Here is a 21961-nt window from a genome sequence, read left to right as displayed (position 1 = left end):
TCAGACCACCTGAAAGTGAAGGAACATAGGAATTGGACTTTGTGTATCAGTGTATCAGAAGCTGATGTGTGTTACTTCGAGCTTAGCATAGTACCCTTGTCTTGCTTGACTTATTGGTGGGTGTATCCTGCTTATTGACTGCTTAGAAGAAATTAAGCGGGATATCACAGATTCATAGGGGTTGGCAGGAACCTCTGGGGATCATCTAGTCCAAAGATTTGGAGAAGAAAAATTAATACTTCAGGAAAATTTCTCTTCTATTTGCTTACTTTATTTTTCTCCGTTAGTCAGCTACTCAACAGGCTAATTGCTAAGAAAACTGGTGGGTAAAAATAAGTATCCTTAGTTACTCTACAAGAAAAAGACAACCTGGGAGTATGCTCTACAAATAGACATTGCATATAATTTTGTCATTCAAGTTTCATGTATTGTTTACTGGGTCAATATATGAGTGAGAAACAGCTCTGTTTTGTAATCATCTGGCTTTCGTGGCTCAGAAGGGAAATGAGGCTATATGGGAGGTGTCTCAAAATGATGTGCAGTGTGTTCTTGGACATTCCGTTCTGGGCAGTATAAGCAGATGTTTCTTCACTAATCTCAAATGTCACATTTCATGCATAAGCTCCCGGGGATAATACTGGGATTCCCTGAAAGTATCCCCAGAGCTTAGCTGAACACTCTCTGAGGGAGGAGTCCCACCTACCAACTTGGCAAATGCTCTCAGGCCTCCCAAAGGCCTTCTCCCAAGTGCAGATCCAAATAAAGCCAGGGGAGATGTGGCAAAATCAATGAATGGCAAAGTAGCAGACATTTGGTGTGGCATGTAAAAATCATGTGGCCTGGAAAAGTTGTAAGGGTGACAATATAAGGAAAAATGTAAGATAGTTAAAAATGAAGAGTCGTCAACATCTAGTAGAGGGACAGTGGCATAATGACAATTGAGTTGTAGCAGTTGGAAAACATGAAATTCTTTTTAACTATCAGAAAGGAATTTCCTGTCTGTCAAATGCTCATCTTTTAGATACCTGTGTGACTGTTCAGAAAACCTTGTGTTTAAAAATAAAAATCTACTGTTGTGTAAACATAGAGAAGCTTGTGTCAGATGCTTTCATAAATTTGGCAACTGTAGAGGAATAAACAGGTATGTTTTTAAAATGTTAATGTTTTTCATCTCAGATGTAGTATATGTAATATGTTGGGGTCAGGTGGAAGAAAAGAAGCAAGCTAATATTGCCTTCAGCCTCTTTAACAGGAGTTAAAGGAAGGAGTTTTGCTGCTGTTCACTTCTATCCTGGCAGATTTTTTATTTTTTTATTTTTTTTGTGCTGAGGTTATAATATATGTTAACATTATGCTGACATGGACAGCTCTAGCCAATAGGTTAAAATTGTTAGGTAGTTTGTCTTTTTGACAGGTCTTGTCTCCATGTCTAGCAGTTTATGTGACCTTCCAACTTTGATATTTTCCTTGCTGGTGAGTGTCTTAGGAGACTTCCTCCCTTCTGCGCCCCATCTTTGCATTGCTTGGAGGGCTGAGCTGTCTGTGCTAAAGGGTGCTGTTGTGCTCGGTGCAGGATCACTTGGTCAATTACCTAACGGGTTTTGTTAAACTAATGTTTTGAGCTAATGTAAATATTCAATTTCTCACAAGTAGGGACGTGGCAATATCATACGAAATTGATAACATTGCTCATTATTTTCTCTTTGTAGTTTGGTGCATTGTGTTCATACCTTGAATCATTCAGAAAAATCTAGGTCAAATCTAGGCATATTCTAAATTGTAGATGTATGAAATTGCAGAATAAAATCCCTGTTTCTGAAACAAATCTGCTAAATAGCACTTGTGCAAACTTCTCTCCTTTGTACTGTAACATATAGGGTTTGTTGTTCAACCTTGAAAGAAAGTGTTTGCATGCCTTCATATATATAGATCCTTCCTCCCACAGCATTTCAGCCTGCTGTGTCTGTGCGTGTGTACATATGGATGTATTTGTGAGTGTTAATTTAATCAAGGGCTTATAAATAGCAACTTGATTGGTTTTCACGATGTAAGTTGCTCATTAAAAAACCTTACACTGGCAATGTATTTTCATGGGCCAGCCAGAGATCTTCCCAGGATTTCGTTGCCTAGACAAGGAAGGGCTTTCCTTTGGCTAGCTGTGTAAAGGCATCGTAGTCTATGTGATGGCAATTAGTTCACAGCTCCAGAGCAGGTGTGATATATTAAAAGCACTTGCATTTTGATACTGAGGTCTAGAGAAACTTAAGTTACAGTTAATATAAACTAATCTTTTCCATATACAGAATATAAAACAAGAGGAAGAGAATGAAGACTATGTTCTAAGAGTTCTGACCTGATATAGTTGGTCTGAATAGATGGCAACAGTTAACTAACCTGTGTCCTTTAATGGTGCTTGAGAGACTTGGAAAATAAACAAGAAAATTATCAAATTTGTGTTAATTGTTTATAGAGAATGAATATCCCTATCATCAGATAGAAAAAATAGCAGGACAACATAAATTGACATTTTTAAGATTTTTGTCTTGTGATATCCAAGGAAGAACAGATTAGGTGTTAAGGCACTGCTTGGTCCTTAAGTCAAAGGTTCAAAATTTCCACTGCTGTCACCTTGGGTGACTCACCTGGAGACCATAGGGAACCTAAAGCGCTTCCCACAGTGGAAGAGATGAGACATCTCTGACAGCTGTAGTCAGGAGCAAGTTTGGCTCCCCAGTCAAAAGGCAGTGTTTGAGTGGGGGATCTTCCCAGTTAACCTTTTCAGAAAAACAGTGATTTTGTTGCTCAGCTTTACAAAGCGGTTGTGGAGGTTACAGATATGCTGAATAGCAGATGTAGGTTTACAGGAACAGACAGTGAAAGTAAATCACAACATCACTAGATGGTGACATATGCACCCTCCTAAATTTTTTCAGATCTGCTGAAGACATTAAAAAAATCTGTGTGCAAACTGGATCCCTTCTTATAGAAAAAGAAATGTGAAAGAAAGAAATGCAGCCAAAATCAAGAGCAAAGAATAAGGGAGAATCTGAGTGGAAGGAGTTTAACTCTGTGTTTGTTTAGAAATTGTCACAACAACAGATCTCCCCTTGAGCTTGTCAGGGTGAGAATGTGGTGTGTCAGTATGCATTCAGAGCACAGCTCCAGCCATACTACACCTTGCAGAGAGGAGCCCATGTCCCTCTCATGGAAACAACACACTGGTTCACATGGAGCTGTTGCACTCAGCCATGCCTGCTGAAGGCTCTGCTGCCAGCACTGCCAGCTCTGTGCCTGTCCCCAGTCATGTTTGATCAGAATGAAAGCAGCTCCAGAGTACGTCTGATCAGGCCAGGTTCAGAAAAATATGAAGGCTATGAAGTTGACCTGGAGTGCGTAGTTTTGCCCCTGGGAACAGAGAATAAAAGTGTGTAGCTTTTGTAGGTCTGCTGCACTGTACTGGAATAAGCATTTAAACAAAAAATAAGGGAAGAAAGATATGAGTAGCAGGCAGGAAAATGCCATCTGGCCTTAAATTACTTTAATCTAGATGTCATCTGGATGTATAATGTAAGTTTATCAGGTTAATTTAATTCCATATCTGGAAGTCTGGTTGTATATTAGAATTTCCAGGAAGAATAATATGTATTAGCTGTTTTATCCTTACCTCACAGTAATACATACATTACAGATTTTATTTTATCATTTCTCATTGTTTATGTTAAATTATCCCATTGTAGCCCTGGTTTGAATTGTGATTTGTGTGTCAGTCACTGTACGTGCATTTGGTGGGGATAACATCTACCCTGAGGAGCTTTGGGAAGCCAAAGGAGCTGAGGAAGTGAAGTGCTGGGTGGCTGCTAGTTGGGAGGAGAGCTCGGAGCTTGGTTCACAGGGCTGGCTTTGCCCTGCGGGTATGGGAAAAAGCTTCTGGGCAGATACCTTGTAATAATGGTGTGGTATGAAAACACAAGACAGTCTAAGTATCTTAATTTGTGGGCTGCACTGTAAATAATTCATTAGGAATCGCATTTCTGTTTGCATTGTCTGTAATGAAGAAGGGAAGCCTGCATGCTTTGCTTCATTCAAGACGACCGTTGCTGGCAAGGACTCTGAGGCTCGCTGCCCAGCCAGTCCCAGTGGCAATGCCACAGCCTGTGCCTCCCTCCTCAGCAGGGTACCCTTTGATCCCTAGCCTTTGCCTTCACCAAGGGTTTCATTCAAGCCCAGTTTAGCATTTGTACAGTTGCCACAGTGAAACACTTGAAAGGATTTTGAAAATCTTTCTTAGCACCCGTGTTGTGTTCCACCAAATGCCAGTTTGGATTTGCTCACCTGAGGGTGAGACCTAAGGGAGGGAGAGCTAACAGAGCCACACTTCCAGAAGAACTGTTACTGATATCAGTTCCTGATTGTCCCAAAAGATGTGTGGATAGTGGGTGATGTCTTTTAGCATGAGATTCAGCACAGTTTTCAAAACTGAGTTGTCAGTGAAGATTGTTGATAGTGTGAAACTTACTGCTTCTTACGTGTAAAATTCTCCTTGTCCATTAAGTAGGTATGTGACACTGGCATTCCTCATTGACCAGTTTCTAGACATAAAGGTCATCCAAAGTGATAAGACAGTGAGAAAGCATTGGGGCAGTATGAGCAATCACTGGTGTTTCAGCAAAAGTCTTTCCTGAGGGCAGCAGGCTTAGCTCCATATGACCCTCCTGCAGTGCTTTGTGCTCTGGGCATGTAGGAGAATTTTAGCTTTACTGGAATTATGGGCAGTTATAAGAAAAGCAATAATGACGTTGTAGATAATAAAATTGTAGGCATGTGTGCAGCTTTGACTTCGCTGGAGTGAAAGTGCTGCAGTTGGAACTACTTTTAAAATTGCACTGTTTTCAAAATGAACTATGAGATGTCAAAAATATGTCTGGGCTTCCTCATAAAATTCCAGTATTTGCATTATATGTACAAGAAACTTTTTCCTTGAGGGATACACAATCATTTGGTTCTCATGTCTAATCTGGAGCATTTTACTTGGACTGTCAGCAAGGTCTCTTTATCATGTAGGAATTGTTAGGCACTTGAAATACTGGACATTTGTCTGCAGGGCAATTCAGTAAAACCAAATAGGTTGGTTTTTAGTTTGTTTCATACAGACTACAGGATTCTTATGGAATGGTTCTCAGGTCAGCTGTCTAAAAATGAAGAAGATAAAACAGTGCAAAAGCTGTAGTTCTGTTGTGTTTAGATGTTTCATATCTTTAGTTTAATTAAAAATAATTTTTAATGAAAGCCCATTACCCCCTAGCACTAATTTACCATAATTTGAAATAAACAGACCCGAAAAGAAGTGCAAAAACTTGGAATTCTGCTGCCAGTGACTACTGTTTTCTGCTACAGAAATTCACAGCCATCTAATTTCTACCTTCTTTCTTCAGCTATATTTAGCCCTTATGGGTTTTGCTGGTCCTCCTGGAATTTATCTTGCTTCCATTCTGGGAAGTTGGGTAAATCTTTACTTAAATTTCATCAGAAGAGATGGAGATAATGGTAGATCTCAGAGTTATTAGAGCCCACGTCCCAAAGCAGCAGTTCGGTTGCTCTGTTCTCTAGAGACTTTGTTAATTGAGGTAATGCTTTTCTTCTTCTTCCTCTCTTTCCCTGAGTGATTTTCTCCAAGAGTGGTGCATTCCCTGATGACATAACAGAAATTGCTGGTCTTGTGAGCAGTTCTACAGTTCTTATAGGACTGAAGAAAAGGAGAATAAATCTTACAATTATAGATTATAAAGAGAAAATAACAGCTACTTTGTATGATTGTATCCCTTCTTCATGATGCTAATCTCGCTGAGGAAAAAAAAGAGTTTAAATTTGTCCTGGTTACTGTTTTTGGTACATGGGTTTGTGGGCATGGGGATTGTTACATTGTTTCTGGAGTCACCAAGTAATAGGGAATGCAACTCCTGAGTTTGCAGTATCACAAGAAGATATTGGCAATTTCCTTCAAATGCCACAGTTCAACTTACAAAACATGCCTATTTTCATCAGATAAGGGGGAGGGCATTCAGTGTCAGAATGCAAATTCTTCTCATTTCTTATTTACAGCAGACTTGAGATGTTTCTTGCTAGAAGCCTTTCGTTAGTGTGACCTAGGAGGCTTTGGCCCCCATTTGTTGCATAGCAGGATGCCTGGTTCCAGGGAGATGTTATGGGAGCACAGCAAACACAAAATAACTTCTTTCTGATAGTTAGTTGTTAAATTGTTACAAATATTTCTGCTTGTGCTATTTCCATCTGTCCTCCTTTCCTCTTCCTGAGGTCATCTGTGTACACATTTGGCTGTTAACCACTTCCTCTGGACCTTCAGTAAATATTTGTTAGTTTGTCTTCTGTAGTTCTTTTAGGTTTGAAACAAGTAACTTGAATGAACAACTCTAAACCATCTGACTTCCTTTTGTGGCTGATTAATGTCTGGCAAGATGAGGGAAAAGTTTTCAGTTCATATGAATTCTTTTTAGACAACTCTGTGTGCTCAGCCCTGAAAATGCACGTAAGTCAGATCATGCTCGCTACATTTGATGCTTATGACAGCATTATGTAAGCAAACACAAAGAATTCTCAACAAATACTTCAGGTCTTACAACACAGTCTCTGAGAGAAGCATGCCTTCTTTAGGTGAATAAGTGTACGTCATGTATCAGTATGAAAAGGTGTTTCAGTTCTTATGCTCACTTCATTTCCTCTGCACTAAGCCCAAAAGGTGAGGAACAGATGCTTTATTCTCAATTTGGGAGTTTGCAGTTTGTCAGTGAGGTGGCTTGTTTGTTTGTTTGTTTGTTTCTAGCATTTGAGTGGTCAGTGTTATAAAATGACATGGCAAGCTTTTAGGGGTGGATTGTTTGCTTATAGCTGTCCTGATGAGGATTAATATTGCTTAACTGCAAGCACCAGCCCATTTAATAAAGCACCACAGCAAGAGGCTGCTGCTCTGGAGCTGTCAGTGTTTGCTGTCACAGGTCTGTGAAGTGAACAGAGCCTCTGAGAGCAGCACCAGGCTCCCCAGGAGCACACTTCCCTGCACTTCTGCCTTTAATTTTGTGTCATTACCTCTTGCTGTTATAAGCTGTCCTTTTCCCTCTCTGCTCTCCCTAAAGATAACAAGATGACAGAGCTGAGGGCACCAGGAGCTGGGTGGAATGCAGTGCAGGGAACCAACCTTGTAATAGAAGTGTGTAGCAGGGCAATTACGCTGGCCTGTGTACAGTGCAGCTGCTCCTCTGGCCCTGGGGAACCCTCTCATTTCAGCCAGCAGGGGCCAGTCCCTGGTGCTGGCCATACAGGGAGACTGTCCTCATGCCTCAGGCCTGGTGCTGGCTGTGCTCTGTTCATCCAGGCTCAAGCAAGCACAATCCAAAGGAGAGATGTAGTGTTAGCCTGTCCCTGCAATTCCCTTTTCGGAGGTTATTTTTATTTTTGTTTCTTGAAGCTCAGGTTATACCGCAGTGCTCGGTGTGCTCCCAGCCAGCCCTGCTACCTTCACTGCTGTAATCAGCCTGCAGATGTGCTTCATGATGGAACAACTCCTGCGCACGCCGCTCCTCCCATAGGAGGCCAGCAGGCCTGCTTATGCAAGCTGTCAGGCTGCCTTTTTTTTTTTTTCCAACAGCATGTGTGGGTTTGCTTTGTGTGCATTCGGCTCTGGGCTGTTCGTGCCTGCATAGAATAGGCTCCGTACAGAAAAACGCTCCCGAGCAGAGGGCTATGGAAAAGCGTCCTCAGCAGCAGCCGTGCTGCCAGCCCAGCCGGCTCCAGCCCCCATAAATAAGCGCAGCCCCTCCCGCTCGCTGGCCAGCCGCTGGCAGCCTGCAGAGGCAGGCGCACGGACGCGCCTTCCCTCGCTCAGTCAAAGATGATAGAAAGTCTTCTGGGGATTATTGCACATTTGTAGAGCAACAATGGAAAGCAGCACAGCACAAATCGCTATTCTGCCTCACCCAGCGTAACAAATGGTGCTTTGTCTCACATCTGGCCCGTCTTAATAGCTCAAAGCCAGTAGCAGTAGCTATTTAGCAGCTTATAGTAAATAAAGCTTTATTAAAACCACTTCCTTTTTCAAGTGTTTAATGATTAAAATGGCCTTTCACCTGACATTTTATGCTCTTTTTTTTCTTTCTTTTTTTCTTTTTTTTCTTTTTTTCCTACGAGCACTAAATCTAGCAGGGAAATAAAACAGTTGTCATGGATATATATTAAACTTTTTTTTTTTTTTGGCAGTTTGATTCGTGAAAGGAAAATAATATTTAGGAACCTTTTTGCAAATTATTCTATTGAAAAGCAGGCTTTAATCGAAGACCATTTGCTGCAGTGTGCAGGTACGTGGATGTGGTTCTGTGCAGAGCTGCATAGCACCTTTGTACTTTGAGGTCTGTCTCTTCCAGCTTTCTTGCTAAGAGAGAGCACTGTCTGGAGCGGTGCAGATTTAATGCAATTATATGTCATTAATAGTGTTAAACTATGTCTGTTCTGATAGCTCAAGTAACAACTAAAAAACTATCAATTTTTTTTTCTCTTTTTTTTTTTAAAGAGGAAAAAGAAATTAACAAGCCAGGTGGAATCAGGAGGCTGTTGTCTCGGCTCCCCACATCATCACATTGAGACAGGGACGTGTCTCTAACGCGTCGTGGGAGGCAGCAGACGCCGTCCCAATAGGCGGGCGGGCAGGAAGGCTGGCGGCGCCGCGGCCTTGTAGCGCCCCCTGCTGGCACGGCGGGGACACTGCAGCCTCAGCGCCCCGGCCTCGCTGCCCCTCGCCTTCCCGGATTAATTAGCCAGCGCCGTCCTCTGCTGCCCTCGCTCTAGCTTGCCTTGTTGCTTGATCAAAGTCGCTTATTAGATAAAAATCGTCTGCCCTCTGTTACGACCCTCAGCGTACTGGAGACATAGAGGAAATTATTAGTTTTAGCTGATTGAATCAACAGTATGAGCCAACTTACGTTCTGCGGTAGGATGGGCCTGGATGAGAGGAAAAGAAGATATTTAAAAATTGCTGTGATTCAGTTCCTCCTTAGGGAACAATTTTCTACTTTCCTTACTCTCTTCTCCTACTCAATTTATGGCCTTTTTTTTTTTTTTTTTTTCCTCAGCCTTTTTCCATTGATTAGTTCCAAACAGCTCCAAAGAAGATCCTTTTAACTGCAATGCCTTGCCAGCTTGCCTGATCCATGTGAAAGCAGGAGCCCAGCACCTCAATGTTATTTTGTGAGCAGCGGGGTGCCTGGCTGCTGCCCATCTCTTGCAGCAGCAGCTCTCCCTGCTCAGCACAGCAGCTGTGGGAGCTCTGCTGTTACCCCTCTGAAGGAGAAAAATCGAGAGGATGTGTTTGTTTCCTTTTGCCTTTCCTCTTTGGTTTTTTTTTTTCCACCAGAATTTTAACAGAATTATTTTTGGAACCGTTTTTTTCTCTTTTGTAGCGATCACATTATTTGTTCATCTTTGTTTCCAAGTCTAAAAAAAGTAGCATGTAATGACCCGAAGAGGTCCAAATCAGCTGTTGTTCAATGACATATGCTATTACGTATCCTAATGGTGTATGATTTATTAACCAGTAGATACACTAGCATATCCTTGGCATTCCAAGTGGCTTCTCTAACAGCCTGAAAATGGCTTAATGGGGGAAAGGATTTGCTAGAATTATTTGCTAAAATATTCCCTGATTTGTCAGGAAGTGGCTCAGGTCAGGGGCAGGTGCCCGTGCTCAGTCATGGCTGGCCTGCATCGCCTGCACTGCCTTCAGCTGGACAGGGGCGACAAGTTCTCTGTGAGCTCTCTGTGCTTCTGTGTCAGTCCTGGAGCAGGAATGGGGGGAGAAGGTGGGAGAGAAATGGCAGCTTTACTGCTGCTTGTTTCCAGCCGTCCCTCTGAGCAAGGCTTATCCAAACCCAGAACTGAAATCATATTTACTTTCAAATTGTAGTGTTTTCTGAAATGTCAGTATTTTGAAACAGTGATGAAATGCCTATTTGTTTTTGGTTTTTTTGTTTTGTTTTGTTTTTTAAATACTGACAGAGAACACGTTCTACTTAATTGCTCTTCACAAATGTGCTACCAGAAGTCCAATTTCTGGTAAAGTATTTGCAAACAGGTTGCTTGAATTTTTAGCCAACATAGTGGAGAAGCTTGTGAAATTTCCTTTTAGCTGCTGTGTGATTTCATTATTTTTTAATATAGATGAGTTAAGGGTATAAGACTATAGAAGAGCTTAGGGTTAAAAAAAACAAACGTCTAACAGGTCGATACATCTGTTCCTTTAAAAAAAATGCATTCTCCATTTTTGAGACATCATAAATATGTATATGAGGGCTCTTTAATTACTGCCTAGGGCTATAAGCTCGCATGCTAGAGGGGAGGGAAGAAGGAAGGCAAAGAACAATTCCCATTTATTTTTTTCTACTTTTTTTTTTAAGAGCAGGAGAGATTGGTTTTTACCTCAGAAAAGACAGCAGAAGAATGGGGCTTTTTATTGCTGAACAACCAGAAGGTGCTGGGAACACTTCTTTTTTGTTGATCCTCTTGGATGGAGCTAGAATATAAAGCAGCGGCATACAGCCTCTCTGGCTAATGTGTGCATGGAACAGAGGGGATTTGTTATGAAGCACCCTGTGCAATTCTCTTCTCTGCGCTGTTCTATCAGAGCCCTTAATCCTGATCAGCAACATCCCCTGCTGTCCCCTGAGCCGCTTGCTGTGCCTGAATCTTAGTGTGGTTTCCAGCACCGATGCCACAGAGATGAGCACGAGAGCCAGCAAAGTCACCTCACCCATGACCTGATAAGCGCTCAGCACTTAGCTGGGTGCGAGGCTGCCCTTCTGCTGTCCCACTGGCCTTTCTGTATATTAAGCGCCATTATTCTCCAATAAGATGATCTTGCTGCCACTTTCAAAACAGTATAAGATGGGCAGAAAAGGCGTTTTTGATATTTCAGTATGTGAATGTGCCTGTGGGGATCTGGACTGGTGTACAGCAGTATCACTGCAGTAGGTGTAGCTACTGGAATGTAGTGCTGCTAATATATATATTATTTTTTTCCAGGCAAAACAGCCTGGTGTCAAAACACTTACTCTGCTTTGGCAAAACTTAAGATCTATATGATAATTTTCACTTCCCTTGTTTAATCTTTTAATTCTAACTGAGGTCTATGAAAGAATAATTTCCAGAAAATAATAGTTTCCTGCTAATGAGTTCCATTTTTATTATAGCAGAAATGACTTAGACCCTGTATGCTCACTGATTTTTTTTTTTCCTATTTGATGTATCTGATGGAGAGGTAAGGGTAAGTCTGGGGGGCACAAGACAGGACCTTCTGAGTACAGAGTAAGCATTTGTGTCGTTGTATGGGGTGAGCCCTCCTACGCAGTTTTGGTCATTAGGTTTTTGAAAGGAGTATTCCCTGACCACGGTCATGGAGGAAGGAGGGCTTCTCTTTACCAGAAGGGAAGAAATGAGCCAAGCCAACAAAAGTTGTGAGCTGGAGGCTGTGAAGGGATAGTGGCTGTCTGCCAGCATGGGGTAAGGGAGGGCTGGTTGTACCAGAGAGCACTGAGAAGTACGCGTAGGGGTGGAAGTGAGAGTACTCCTAGCTACCAGGAAAAGGGTGAGTCACAGCATGCTTTTCAGTTCGAGCCACTATGTTGAAAGCAGAGCTGATCAGCTTGCAAAAGACATGGTATGACCTGTCTGTAGGAGCGCAGGGGCTGCCTCCCAGCCCTGCCCCTGGGCATCCCCTTGGCTGCCACACAAGGCAGTTCGACAGCTCTGTCCTGTCCTTCTGCAGACAAGCTTTGGGAAACCTCTGCGTGTGAGAGATGTGACAATTTGGACAAATACAACAGTAAGCTGTGGCTTGGGTAGCTGATAGCGTGCTTCTTTTTTGCTTACAGTTAACTGCAAGGCACGCAATTCACATACTATTGTATATACAGTCCATAAATCAACATGCAGGATTTTGTAGGCATGAGTGGCAGTACACAAAAGCAATTCATGGTCATTTTCTGTTTGAAATCTCTCTGCCGTTTCCCAGCCCTGAAGTATATTGCCAACAACACCAGAGGCAGCTGCTGATGTGATTTGCCCTGAGTCTGAGCACCGCTGCATCTGGCTTTAATTGGGTACCATTCTTTCTTGCAGTGTAGAGTATGGATGTGTATCAGTTGATTGGAAACGATGCTCTTTTCAGCTTAGCTCCTGGTTTCCCTATGTAACTTCATGGCAATAAGGAGTTTGTGTTGGTGATGCCAATAAAATACAAATCCTGTGTCAGCCAGAAATATGCTATTTTACCTGGTGGCTTGATAAGCACAGACATCATGATGTCTTTATTTTAAAGGAAAGAAATATCCTGTATTTTGCATTTCTTTAAATATTTCAACAGGAGACCTATGCACGTGTGTACATGTTTGTTTTCAACATGCTCTCCGTCTTTTTCAATGGTCAGTTAAAATGCAGATGATGTGTCCTGGCTTGTAAGATGGATCACTGCTGAAGTGGTGTCATGTCTGAGCTAGCTTATCTCTTGCTAAATACCTCTGCTGTCCACTGAGAGATTAAACTTCATGGCTGCTGAGGTTTGTTTGGGGTTCTTATAGGCAGGTAAGACTGCCTTACTTACTTTTAATAAAAAATATCAATTCATATTTTCTAAAGAACCTTTGGATGGTGTTTGCAATTGAGAAGGTGGCAACGGCGTAGTCAAGCAATTATACCTGTATGTGAAACTGGCTTTACCATTTCATGAGTATTATAATTTATTGACAGGAGTGCTTTCCTGAACACTCCTGTCTCTAGAGTGGGGAGATGAGGAGCTTGAGCTGCTGTTGTAAGACATCATTGAGCTGTCTAGCAGAAAAGATTTCTTTCCCTGAGCCTAATCCGGCAGGAGCCCCAGAGGGACGTTATCAATGAGGCACAGCGGTGGGGTATGTGAGTGCTGTGAGGGCTGTCTGGCCATTACAACCCTGTGCTTGGGGGCTGTGGGATGGGAAAGCCATACTCCTGAGCTGGGTGCAGGCAGTGCTGGGCTGTGCCAGGTTCTTTCTGGGGAGACTGTGAGAGCAGTGAACAGACAGCTCCTCCAGTGGGGCAGGTACCTGGGAAATTTGCTGCTGCTTCTCTTTTTGGAGAAGAACTCTGCCAGCTCTCTGAATAACGAAACTGCTGGGTGCCTTGGCGAGGCTCCTGAGCTAGCCCAGCACCTTACTTCTACTAGCATAATGTTCTACACAAGTACAGCATTTGATTGTGAACTCCTAAATCTGTGCAGGCTGCCCATTCTTGAGCACAGGGATGCAGCTTCTTAGGCTGTGCCACTCTGCGACAGTAGGAGGACGTGGGAATTTGTAGGGAAAGACTGGTTTTGTGTTCTAGTGTGCAATATTTATGGTTTCATTTCCATTTTAGATGCCACTAAAGTGATTGAAGCAGGCAACTTTATATATGTATGTTTGAAGCATCTCTCTGCCCCTCACTTGAGAAGTGAGCTCTAGAAAAAAAAAGCACTTAAATCTGCTCAGCTTATTAAGTGCAGGCTTGAGTCCCATGTGATTCTGCTTAAAACATAAATAAATGGGAGCTACAGTGCAGAGTGCTGGGTAATATGAATTACGGATAGAAACTGGCGATTAGTTGTGGGCTCCTGTCTGTGTGATCTGCTGTTGTGCAGCTACAGAAGAAGACAGATTAAGGCCAGAGAAGGGAGGCATGGCAAGAAGGCTCTCTCGTGCTCAGCTGTCTCTTTGTGTCTGACACTCCTGGTCTGAGCTGCAGAGGGAATTTGGCCATTCTTGCCTTGCAAGGCCAAGGATCTTTGGTGACCAGGCCAAGAGAAAGGAGAGGTACTTGGCATGCCCTGCTCTGCTTTCCCACTTACCCCAGCCCCAGGCTCGTGCATATTCCTGGCATGTGAACGTGCAGGGTGTTGGAACGTGCAGCTCAGGAGAAGTATTTCCAAACACAGGAAGCACTGGTGTGCACCGCTCTGTACCAGCACTGCACTGGCATGGCAAGAGCAGCAGGGTGCTTAGGGGACCACAGATCCACATAAGCTTGTTGTTGTCAGTATTCATCTGGTGATTTTCTACAGCTATAGCAACAATTACAGTGCTACAGCTACAGAGGAATTGTCTCCTAACTTGACTCTGAGCTTTCATTTCCATTTTCTAGATAATTTATTTTAAAGTTGTAGAGAAGCCTTAATTTATCTCAGTTTGTGCAGCTTTAGACTGAAGAATTGGTGGACGTGTTCAGTCAGAGGCAGCAAGTAGTTTGTTCATATTCTGGTATCAGGAGATCCCAGTTCTCTCAGAAGATGGGAGTTGCTCAGATCCTCAGTGGAAAACCAGCCCTGAAGATGTGGGGCTGTGCACCTGGAGCTGTTAGTCTCCCAGGGAAGCCTGAGTCATGAATCGCAATCCTTTGTCTGCCACTGTCACTGCCTCTTCAAGGGCTTGCTAAATTGGTCTGCCAGTTTTAATATCTTAGGACATCCAAAGCATACCTTTTGCTTTTATTTTCAGTACAGAGCTCCAGAGCCTACATGTTATTTCAACCAAAACCCCATGTTTTTGTTCCTTTTATCCATGTAATATTCTGCCATATCCCATACATTTAATATTCACGGGTGATATTTTCTCCTAGAGAAAGATTAAGAATTATCCCCATGCCTTTGGCCTTGCAAAACCCAAACTGCCATTATTATTGTGATTATTATTACTATTGTTGTTACTTTCATCTTGCAACATGATCAGGTGTTCTTGCAAGCAGCTCTGCCTCATTTCTTTAGCGATGTTCCCAGCAGTGTCACCTGGGAGGACTGATCTCTGGCATGTAGATTTCACAGTCACACTCGCTGTAGAAGGGGTAGAGGTGCATGGACTGTGCTCAGTGATCTTTGTTGTCTTTTTTGTCTTGCAGATCGAGGGATTTTAATGGCTTTCAGGTAGAAGCCAAGTGGAGACAATCAAAATGAACTCTATGGACAGGCACATACAGCAGACCAATGACCGGCTGCAGTGCATAAAACAGGTAAGCTGAAGGTGATCATGGTTACTGCTAGAGCACTGCGTGTTGTATGGCAGGTCATGATGAGCATTATGTTTACCTGCTGCATGATGAATACCTTGGCCTTTTGTGGGGAGGAGATTAGGAGTGAGATGTTGTAAAATGATTGTGGAGAACAATATCTGTTGCTGGTATCTGAAACTCAAAAGTTTGCTTTCCGTTTCACCTTTCTGAAGTACCATCGGTCTGGAGATTCACTTAATCAGTGAAGCAGTGTTCACAGCTTGTTTTCCCCTGTTGCCTGAGCAGTTTTCTCTGGCTGACTATTTAGTAATAATTCCAGCCACAACAGATTTAGATGCTAGTCCATCCTGCTGTCTCTGTTCTATATTTGTGTTAACCAAGTGCTTTGGGACATATGCATATTTATTCTTGAGGGAGCACAACACTTTGCTATTCATAGATTTCTTTGTGTGGTGGATTCAAGAACCTTAAATCAAAGGAATTGTCAAAACATAGGCATGATGATGGTACTGCATCAGTCTAGATCTCTAGATCCATTTTCTTACCTTCAGCAGTCTCCTTTACAATTTCTTAAGTTTGCCCATGTATTCATAGAGGTTTATGTTATCTGGAATACATGTTAATGCAAAGAAGAGGAAAAAAAAAAGTGTTTACTTGCAAGTCTAGCCATGTAAAAGCTTTGGCAGAATATGAGAAAAAGAGCAGGGTTTGAACCAGTCATTTTCTTTCTGTGTTTCCTTTATATGAGAGGATTTCAGAGTAAGTTGAACAAAGCTAGTTTGTATGTCAGGGAGCAGAAATAGGAAACTGTCCCTGCTGAATTGCTGGTCATAGTCCATCCTTGGCCTGAGTCTGTGGCAGCTCTTTGGTTTTTTTTTAAATCTCTCTTTCATCACTCTGTGGTGAGATTTAATGCATCTCATGGCTGTTTAAAGGCCCAAGGGAAATGAATTTTGGAATTTCATCCCAGTTCCTTATGAACTGTCTGGTTCAGAAAAAGCATGCCCTTGGCTGTCACAAATTGGTGTCCTTTTTGGCCATCCTAGCCCAGAGGATGAAGAATGAAGTGACTTACAGAACAATTTAACCTTCCAGCTGTAAGAACAAGACTTCAGATCAAGCGGAGACAAATGGAGAATGCTGCTCAGTTCCGGCTTCTAAAGCTGCCAGTTTTTGGTACATAGAGAATTTTTGTTATTTTAATACAACCAAAGAAAGTCTAATTACTTTTTTTTTTTTTTTCCTTACAGTATTAAAGGGATATTTTTTTACTATGTAATGGATGCTTTGTCAGCTAGTGGTTTAAATTCATTTATACCATGCTGGTTTACACAGGCAGCTGGTATATATTCCTTCAGCAATGAAGGCAAAGAGAAAGGAGGAGGAAGGTCAGACTTTCCACCTTCAGTGGAACATTCTTGGTTTGGTTTGATTCTGTCTGGAAAAAAGTTTAGAGACTTCTGTTGGACAGGGCATGGTTGTTCTGTTCTACTGGACAGCAAGAGATGCCTAGCAAGGAGTTTCCTGCCTGAGAGTGATAGCAACTTTAAGGTTCCCTTTTCCTATAAAACCTTGAATCAGTGAGTATGAGTATTCTTACTTTCAATTCACGACAAAAAATAGTTAAGCAAGCCAGTGACTTACCACCAAAAGTATAGAGCATAGTCTTCTTTGTGAAAGTTGCAATACTTGAGATTTAGCCTGAGAGGAATAATTCTTGTTTGTTTTGTCCTTGAATTTAGCAGAGATTCTTCTTTTTTATAGTTCTGAGAGAGAGAGAGAGAGAACCTGACTCAGAGAACCTGACTCAGACTAGCTTTTCAGAGGAGACTCTTCTGTCACATAGCCATACATTTTCGGCTCTGAGATGTTTCACCTTGTTCTTTGAGACAGGTCATTAGCTGGCACAATTAGCTTAGTGTCACGGCAAGGCATTGCCAGTTCACCTATGGAGAACCAGACCACACACTGTTACATGCGGTACCTTTCATGATCATGTCAATGTACCCTCACCAGTTTTTTGGGATTAACAGCAAGATCAGACAGAAATCTGCCTGTTTTTTTTCCCAGTCTTTTACCCTTTCTTCCCAGCCTGTGAACAAAAGCAGTGCTGCTCTCCTGAACAGACGTGTTTGCAGGCGGGTTAGAGCAGCAGCAGCTGCACCAGGGGCAGAAGCCACCCTCCCTTGGCACCCAGCACCCACCCATCTGATTGCCTTGCTGGCAGCCAGGCTCACGCGGTCAGCCTCACACAGCCTGCCCAGTCAAGACACCTATAAATGGCTCTCTCAGTGCCTGGGCAGGCAGATCAGGTTGCAGCACAGGCTGCTGGCTTCCATGTCTGGCTCGTGAGACGCCCACAGTGTCCTTGCTGACTTCTGTTTCAGGATCAAGGTTGTGTTTTACTTTTATCTTTTTTTAGCGTTTTTCAGCTACAAAACCAAAACTTGTATATGATCAGCTAGTTAGGAAATGAAGAGTGTGTGTGTGTGTGTTAAGAGCTGTTTCAGAAGAGATGAAAGGGCAAACTGAAGAGGTGGCTGTGTGTTTACACTTTAAAACCAGACTTCTGTGGAAGGCTGGAACAGCTTGTGTGGTCTCTTTGTAGCTGATTCCTTCACTATTTGTAAGTGTATGTGCTTTAAAATCAAACACTTTTTTAAATGTTCTGTGGAAAAAGCCGAAGTAACAATCTTCCCCTAACACATGCAATTAGTTTGTCATGACACTGAGGACTTGTAAGGGTATGCTGAAGGAGACTGGATTGTCAGAGTGCGGGTTTCTTATCTGAATTTTTTGTCCACGCAAATGAAACTGTGCAAGACTTTGTGCTCAGCAGAGACCCAGAGGCCCCTGGGCTTCCCTGCACTGACAGCCACCACAGCTGCCATTACAGGGCAGGAGCGTGGGGCTGCACCTCAAGGCTTCATGGAGCCCAGGACTCAGGAAGGCTCCAGGACTGGCTCGTTTTCTTACCTAATTCCTCACAACTGCATAGCAGCCCAACAATGAAGACAGTTTTTGTTATTTTCCTTTTGTAACATGAGCAAATATCAGGCAAGATGAGTAGGCTGCAGTCCCGCTCGTGTCCATCTTCATCCTGCTGGGTCTTCAGCTTTTGTAGGTTCAGGGTGTTTTACATCTAGGGAGTTCTAGATTTGTTGCCTCTGCTTGCTGGTGGTCAGTTTGGAAGGTTTCCACACATCTCTTGGGAAATTCTTGAAAAGTTTAGGAAAATCTCTGTGTAAGTAGAAAGGAAGCCACCCTTGTCAGAATACGTGTGTGAGATCTCCCTGCTGCACTAAGGGCAGCCATCAGGGCAGGTACTAGAGCTGTGCTGGAGTTCTAATAGTGGGTTTGAGGGAAGTATGGGCAAGTTCTGTGCTGTCAGAAGCGTTTGATTGCATTGAGAACAGAGAAGGCTGTTTCTGCCATGTGTCATGTTACATTGAGCAATATATCCTCAGATGATGCTGGATCACTCAATAAACCAGGCTTAATTGGAGGCACATATCACAATGCTGGTTTCTAGAAAGAGATTAGCATATCTCCCCTCCCTTCTTCCCTCCCTCTCTCAGGAAGGCTTGTTGAATTGCTGCAATTGCCATGCTTCATAATGCCTCCTGAGCTGTTCAGAGAGAGATGCTAAAAGTTGTAATTGCTGTGTGTTTGTGTTGATCGTTTCTTTCTCAGATTGGAAACAAACAGTCCTATTTCTTTTATCATTATGCAACTTGGTGTTTGGTTGCTCCCTTGCAATACAGAGGAAAATAGAATTCTCTTTATTTTTACATAGCTGTTAGCATTTAAGCCCTGAGATGTTAAAACTAATCCTTCTGCTTTTCATAATTATTGCTGCAGATTCATATAAATGCTCAGCAGTCCTAAACGTGTCATTTTTAAAATATTCTGGATGGGCTAATACGGGCAGATATGAAATTATAGCTGAAGAGGTTTTAATAAAGCTTCATGAAAATTTCATTCTTCATGAATTTTGAAAATTAGAAGTCTTCCTATGAAGAGCATATTTATTTAGAATGCATGTTTTTCTGGTTGAAACCCCCATAAAATGTTACCATTTTTTAAGCAGCTAAACACGGAATAACATACAGCAAGAAACCTGATGGTGAAAAAGACCTTTATTTTTTATTTTATTTTATTTTTTTCCCCCAGTTTAGGAGAATATATTCAAGGGACATAATGTTTTTGGCTTATTTACTGAACAGTCCATCAATAACATCTTGGGATATTTTTTCCTTCCCTAAGACCCATAGCTGCATATTCCTTGTCTGCTTTCTTGCTCAGTCTGTTGGAATATTCCTCTGCTAGTGTTAAGTATGTTTAGGAAAAACTGACAGCAGACCAGCTTTCCTGGCTCCCCCAGTCCACTTACAGACCTGTCAATCAGCATTCCTGCCTTGTCAGATCCTGCATCCCGGTAGGCAAGTGCTCTGGCTCAGGCAGTGGAGCCACAAGGGAATGAGCAAAGAGATGAGTGCTAGAAGCACTTCTGGTGGGGGAAACGCTGTCCTGAAGCTTGCAGCATTTGGATATCTTGTTTGTCTGGTGAGATAGCTGAGTACAAGAAATTTCAGAGGATTGAATGTAATCCACCATCCAGGGTGGGCTTGAAGTTGGTGCTGGTACAGTTCTCCCCTTTCCAGTCCTGTTTCATTTTCTCTGTTGCAGCTCTGTCCTGTATTTAGATTTTTTTTTATTATTATTATTATTTTTCCTTTGCAATTAATTAACTGAATCCAATGCTTAAAATTGCCTATTGGTGAATAAGGATGAACATCTGAAAATTCTGGAAATCTGTAAGCTAGTTCATGGTGTCACCTTGGTGTCAGATGAGCATAGGAAATTCTTTTTGTCAGCAGCTGGGTCAAACTCTGCAGTGAATACGTGACCTAGCTGGCAACATGTCTTCAGCATCTGTCGTACCATTTCTGGCTCTTCGTGTGTGCGTGCTTGCTGCTTGATTTCCCTTAGTTACGTGTGTTGGTGCAATGGCAAATCCCTAGCAGGTACAGCGTGTACAGCATTTGCACTTAAAGGGACCATTGTACCTGTTTGCAAAAGCAGAAAGTGTTTTTAAAAAAATTGTTTTGAAGTAGTAATGTTGCTGTTAACACCAGGAGCCTTCAGTTGCACAGACCTTTACTGACGTCTGCTGAAAGAAAATTCTTCCCTGGTGTTATTAGCTCCTTCTTGCTTCTGTGCAGTACAGAAGAGGAGCCAGAACTGATGTGCATCAGCAGGTCATAGAGTAAGTGCTGTGGGCAGTTCTGTCAGCTGGTGCAGACAAGAGGGAAGGGCATGCTGGCATTTTGAGGACTAGTGAGGACTTTTGAGGCTGGTGCTGTCGAAAAGCCTGCAAACTAGAAACTGAGTTCAGGTATGCTGTTTCACATTTACCTCTTCTTACCTAATTTGTTATTGTGCTTTGGATGGAGCCTGTTGAGTACCAGTGGAGTATGTCCTGTGTGCTAATGAGGATTCAGTCATTTTTCCATCCTTTTTGTAGTTCAAATCAATGCCAGTGTACAAACCAGTAATGTTGATGAGTTTGCTGGTGTGGGAGTAGCTGTTCTTTTTGCTGTTGCCCGCACTGTATCCCATCAACAGAATGCAAAGCATGAAGTACACAGCAGCTGCTACTGCTGTACAGTGAAAAATTTCCCAGTGAAGGAATCAGATCTCTTCACCCTTCCAACAGACCTGCCTTAGGCAGCAGAAGTTGGATGATGTGGCATTAGCGGACTTGGATTTTTTAGGTCATTAATTCTTTGCCAAAATTCCCATACTACTCTAAATCTTTTATCTAGTAAATATGAATCTAAATTTCAAGGTATTTCATTTTAAGAAAAAGAATATGGTTATTAATCTCATCATTCTACATGATTAGGAGAATAAGGGAGGCCTTTGGAATACCTTTGCAATTATGTTATTTCCGTAGCTTTCTTCGCAAGGCAAATCAGAGTGAGGGAAACATACAGAAAAGCATGACCAGATATTTGTATATCACACCTTGGCAGAAGGAGCCGTTTCATCCTTACCTGACTCTTCAACACAGATTTTTCCTCTCACACATAATTTGTGCTGTTGATATCTAACTACTGAAGAGGATGATCTAAGAGATATGTTCCATTCCCAAAGATACATATAGTACAGAAATTGATTAAAAAATAGTGGGTTTCTTCAAAGAACCTGGAAAAGAGGAATCACCGGTTTTAGAGATTCTTGCTGGTAGGACCCATGAAAATAGATCAGGTGAATTAAACATCTTCCACAGTGCCATCAGTTCATGCAGTAGATATTTTTAATAGTCACCTTGAGATTTTATCTCTGTATGGATTAAGAGATTAAAACAATAAAGATTATGTCCGTTGATTGAAAGTGCTGTAAAAAGCACAATCAGTGAGTAAGTAAATTACTTAAATGTCAAAAAAAAAAAATTTAGAAGGCAAAGTGTATCAAAGGTACTGCCATTTCACGGGGTCTGCTGAAGACTACTGCTTTATTTTCAAGATAAGTACATTTCCTCTCCTGAAAGTTAGAAAATGAATATATATGTATGTTTTTATTTTAAAATGAGTTGATTCAATAGATAAATCAGATGATTTTGAGTTCTTCTCTCTCTTTTCTTCTTTCACCTTTAACTCATTTTCTACTCTTGTTTGCATTATTGCTTTTTAAAGGATGCGCTACTGGCAACAGCCTTTTACTCAAGGGTTGTTGTCGAGCTTCATTCGTGTCTTTAAAACATCATTATATGGAACAAACTGCATGAGGAAACCACTAACCCCAATTTTTCAAAATGCTGGGATATGTGCCACAAATTATTAAATGTTCAGAGCACAGATTTTTTTAAATTATTTTTTTAGGTAGA

At 42.0% G+C, this 21961-nt stretch overlaps 1 protein-coding gene across 25 annotated transcripts in view; it reads left to right on the top strand.

Annotated features, from left to right (window-relative positions):
• The window catches only part of ZMIZ1 (zinc finger MIZ-type containing 1), a 317066-nt gene that overhangs the window by 155601 nt on the left and 139504 nt on the right, over window positions 1–21961 (top strand). For all 25 annotated transcript variants that reach the window (XM_085554190.1, XM_085554182.1, XM_085554186.1 and 22 more), the window contains one exon: window positions 14959–15069. In XM_085554190.1, the coding sequence (XP_085410316.1) occupies window positions 15010–15069 (60 nt within the window). In that variant the 5' untranslated portion in view covers window positions 14959–15009. The remainder of the gene's footprint in view (window positions 1–14958; window positions 15070–21961) is intronic.

The sequence above is a fragment of the Coturnix japonica genome, chromosome 8 (genome assembly GCF_054131305.1).
Source record: "Coturnix japonica strain WE chromosome 8, WE-NBRP24, whole genome shotgun sequence".
Lineage (NCBI taxonomy): Eukaryota > Metazoa > Chordata > Aves > Galliformes > Phasianidae > Coturnix > Coturnix japonica.
This window is presented reverse-complemented; position numbering and strand designations above follow the sequence as displayed.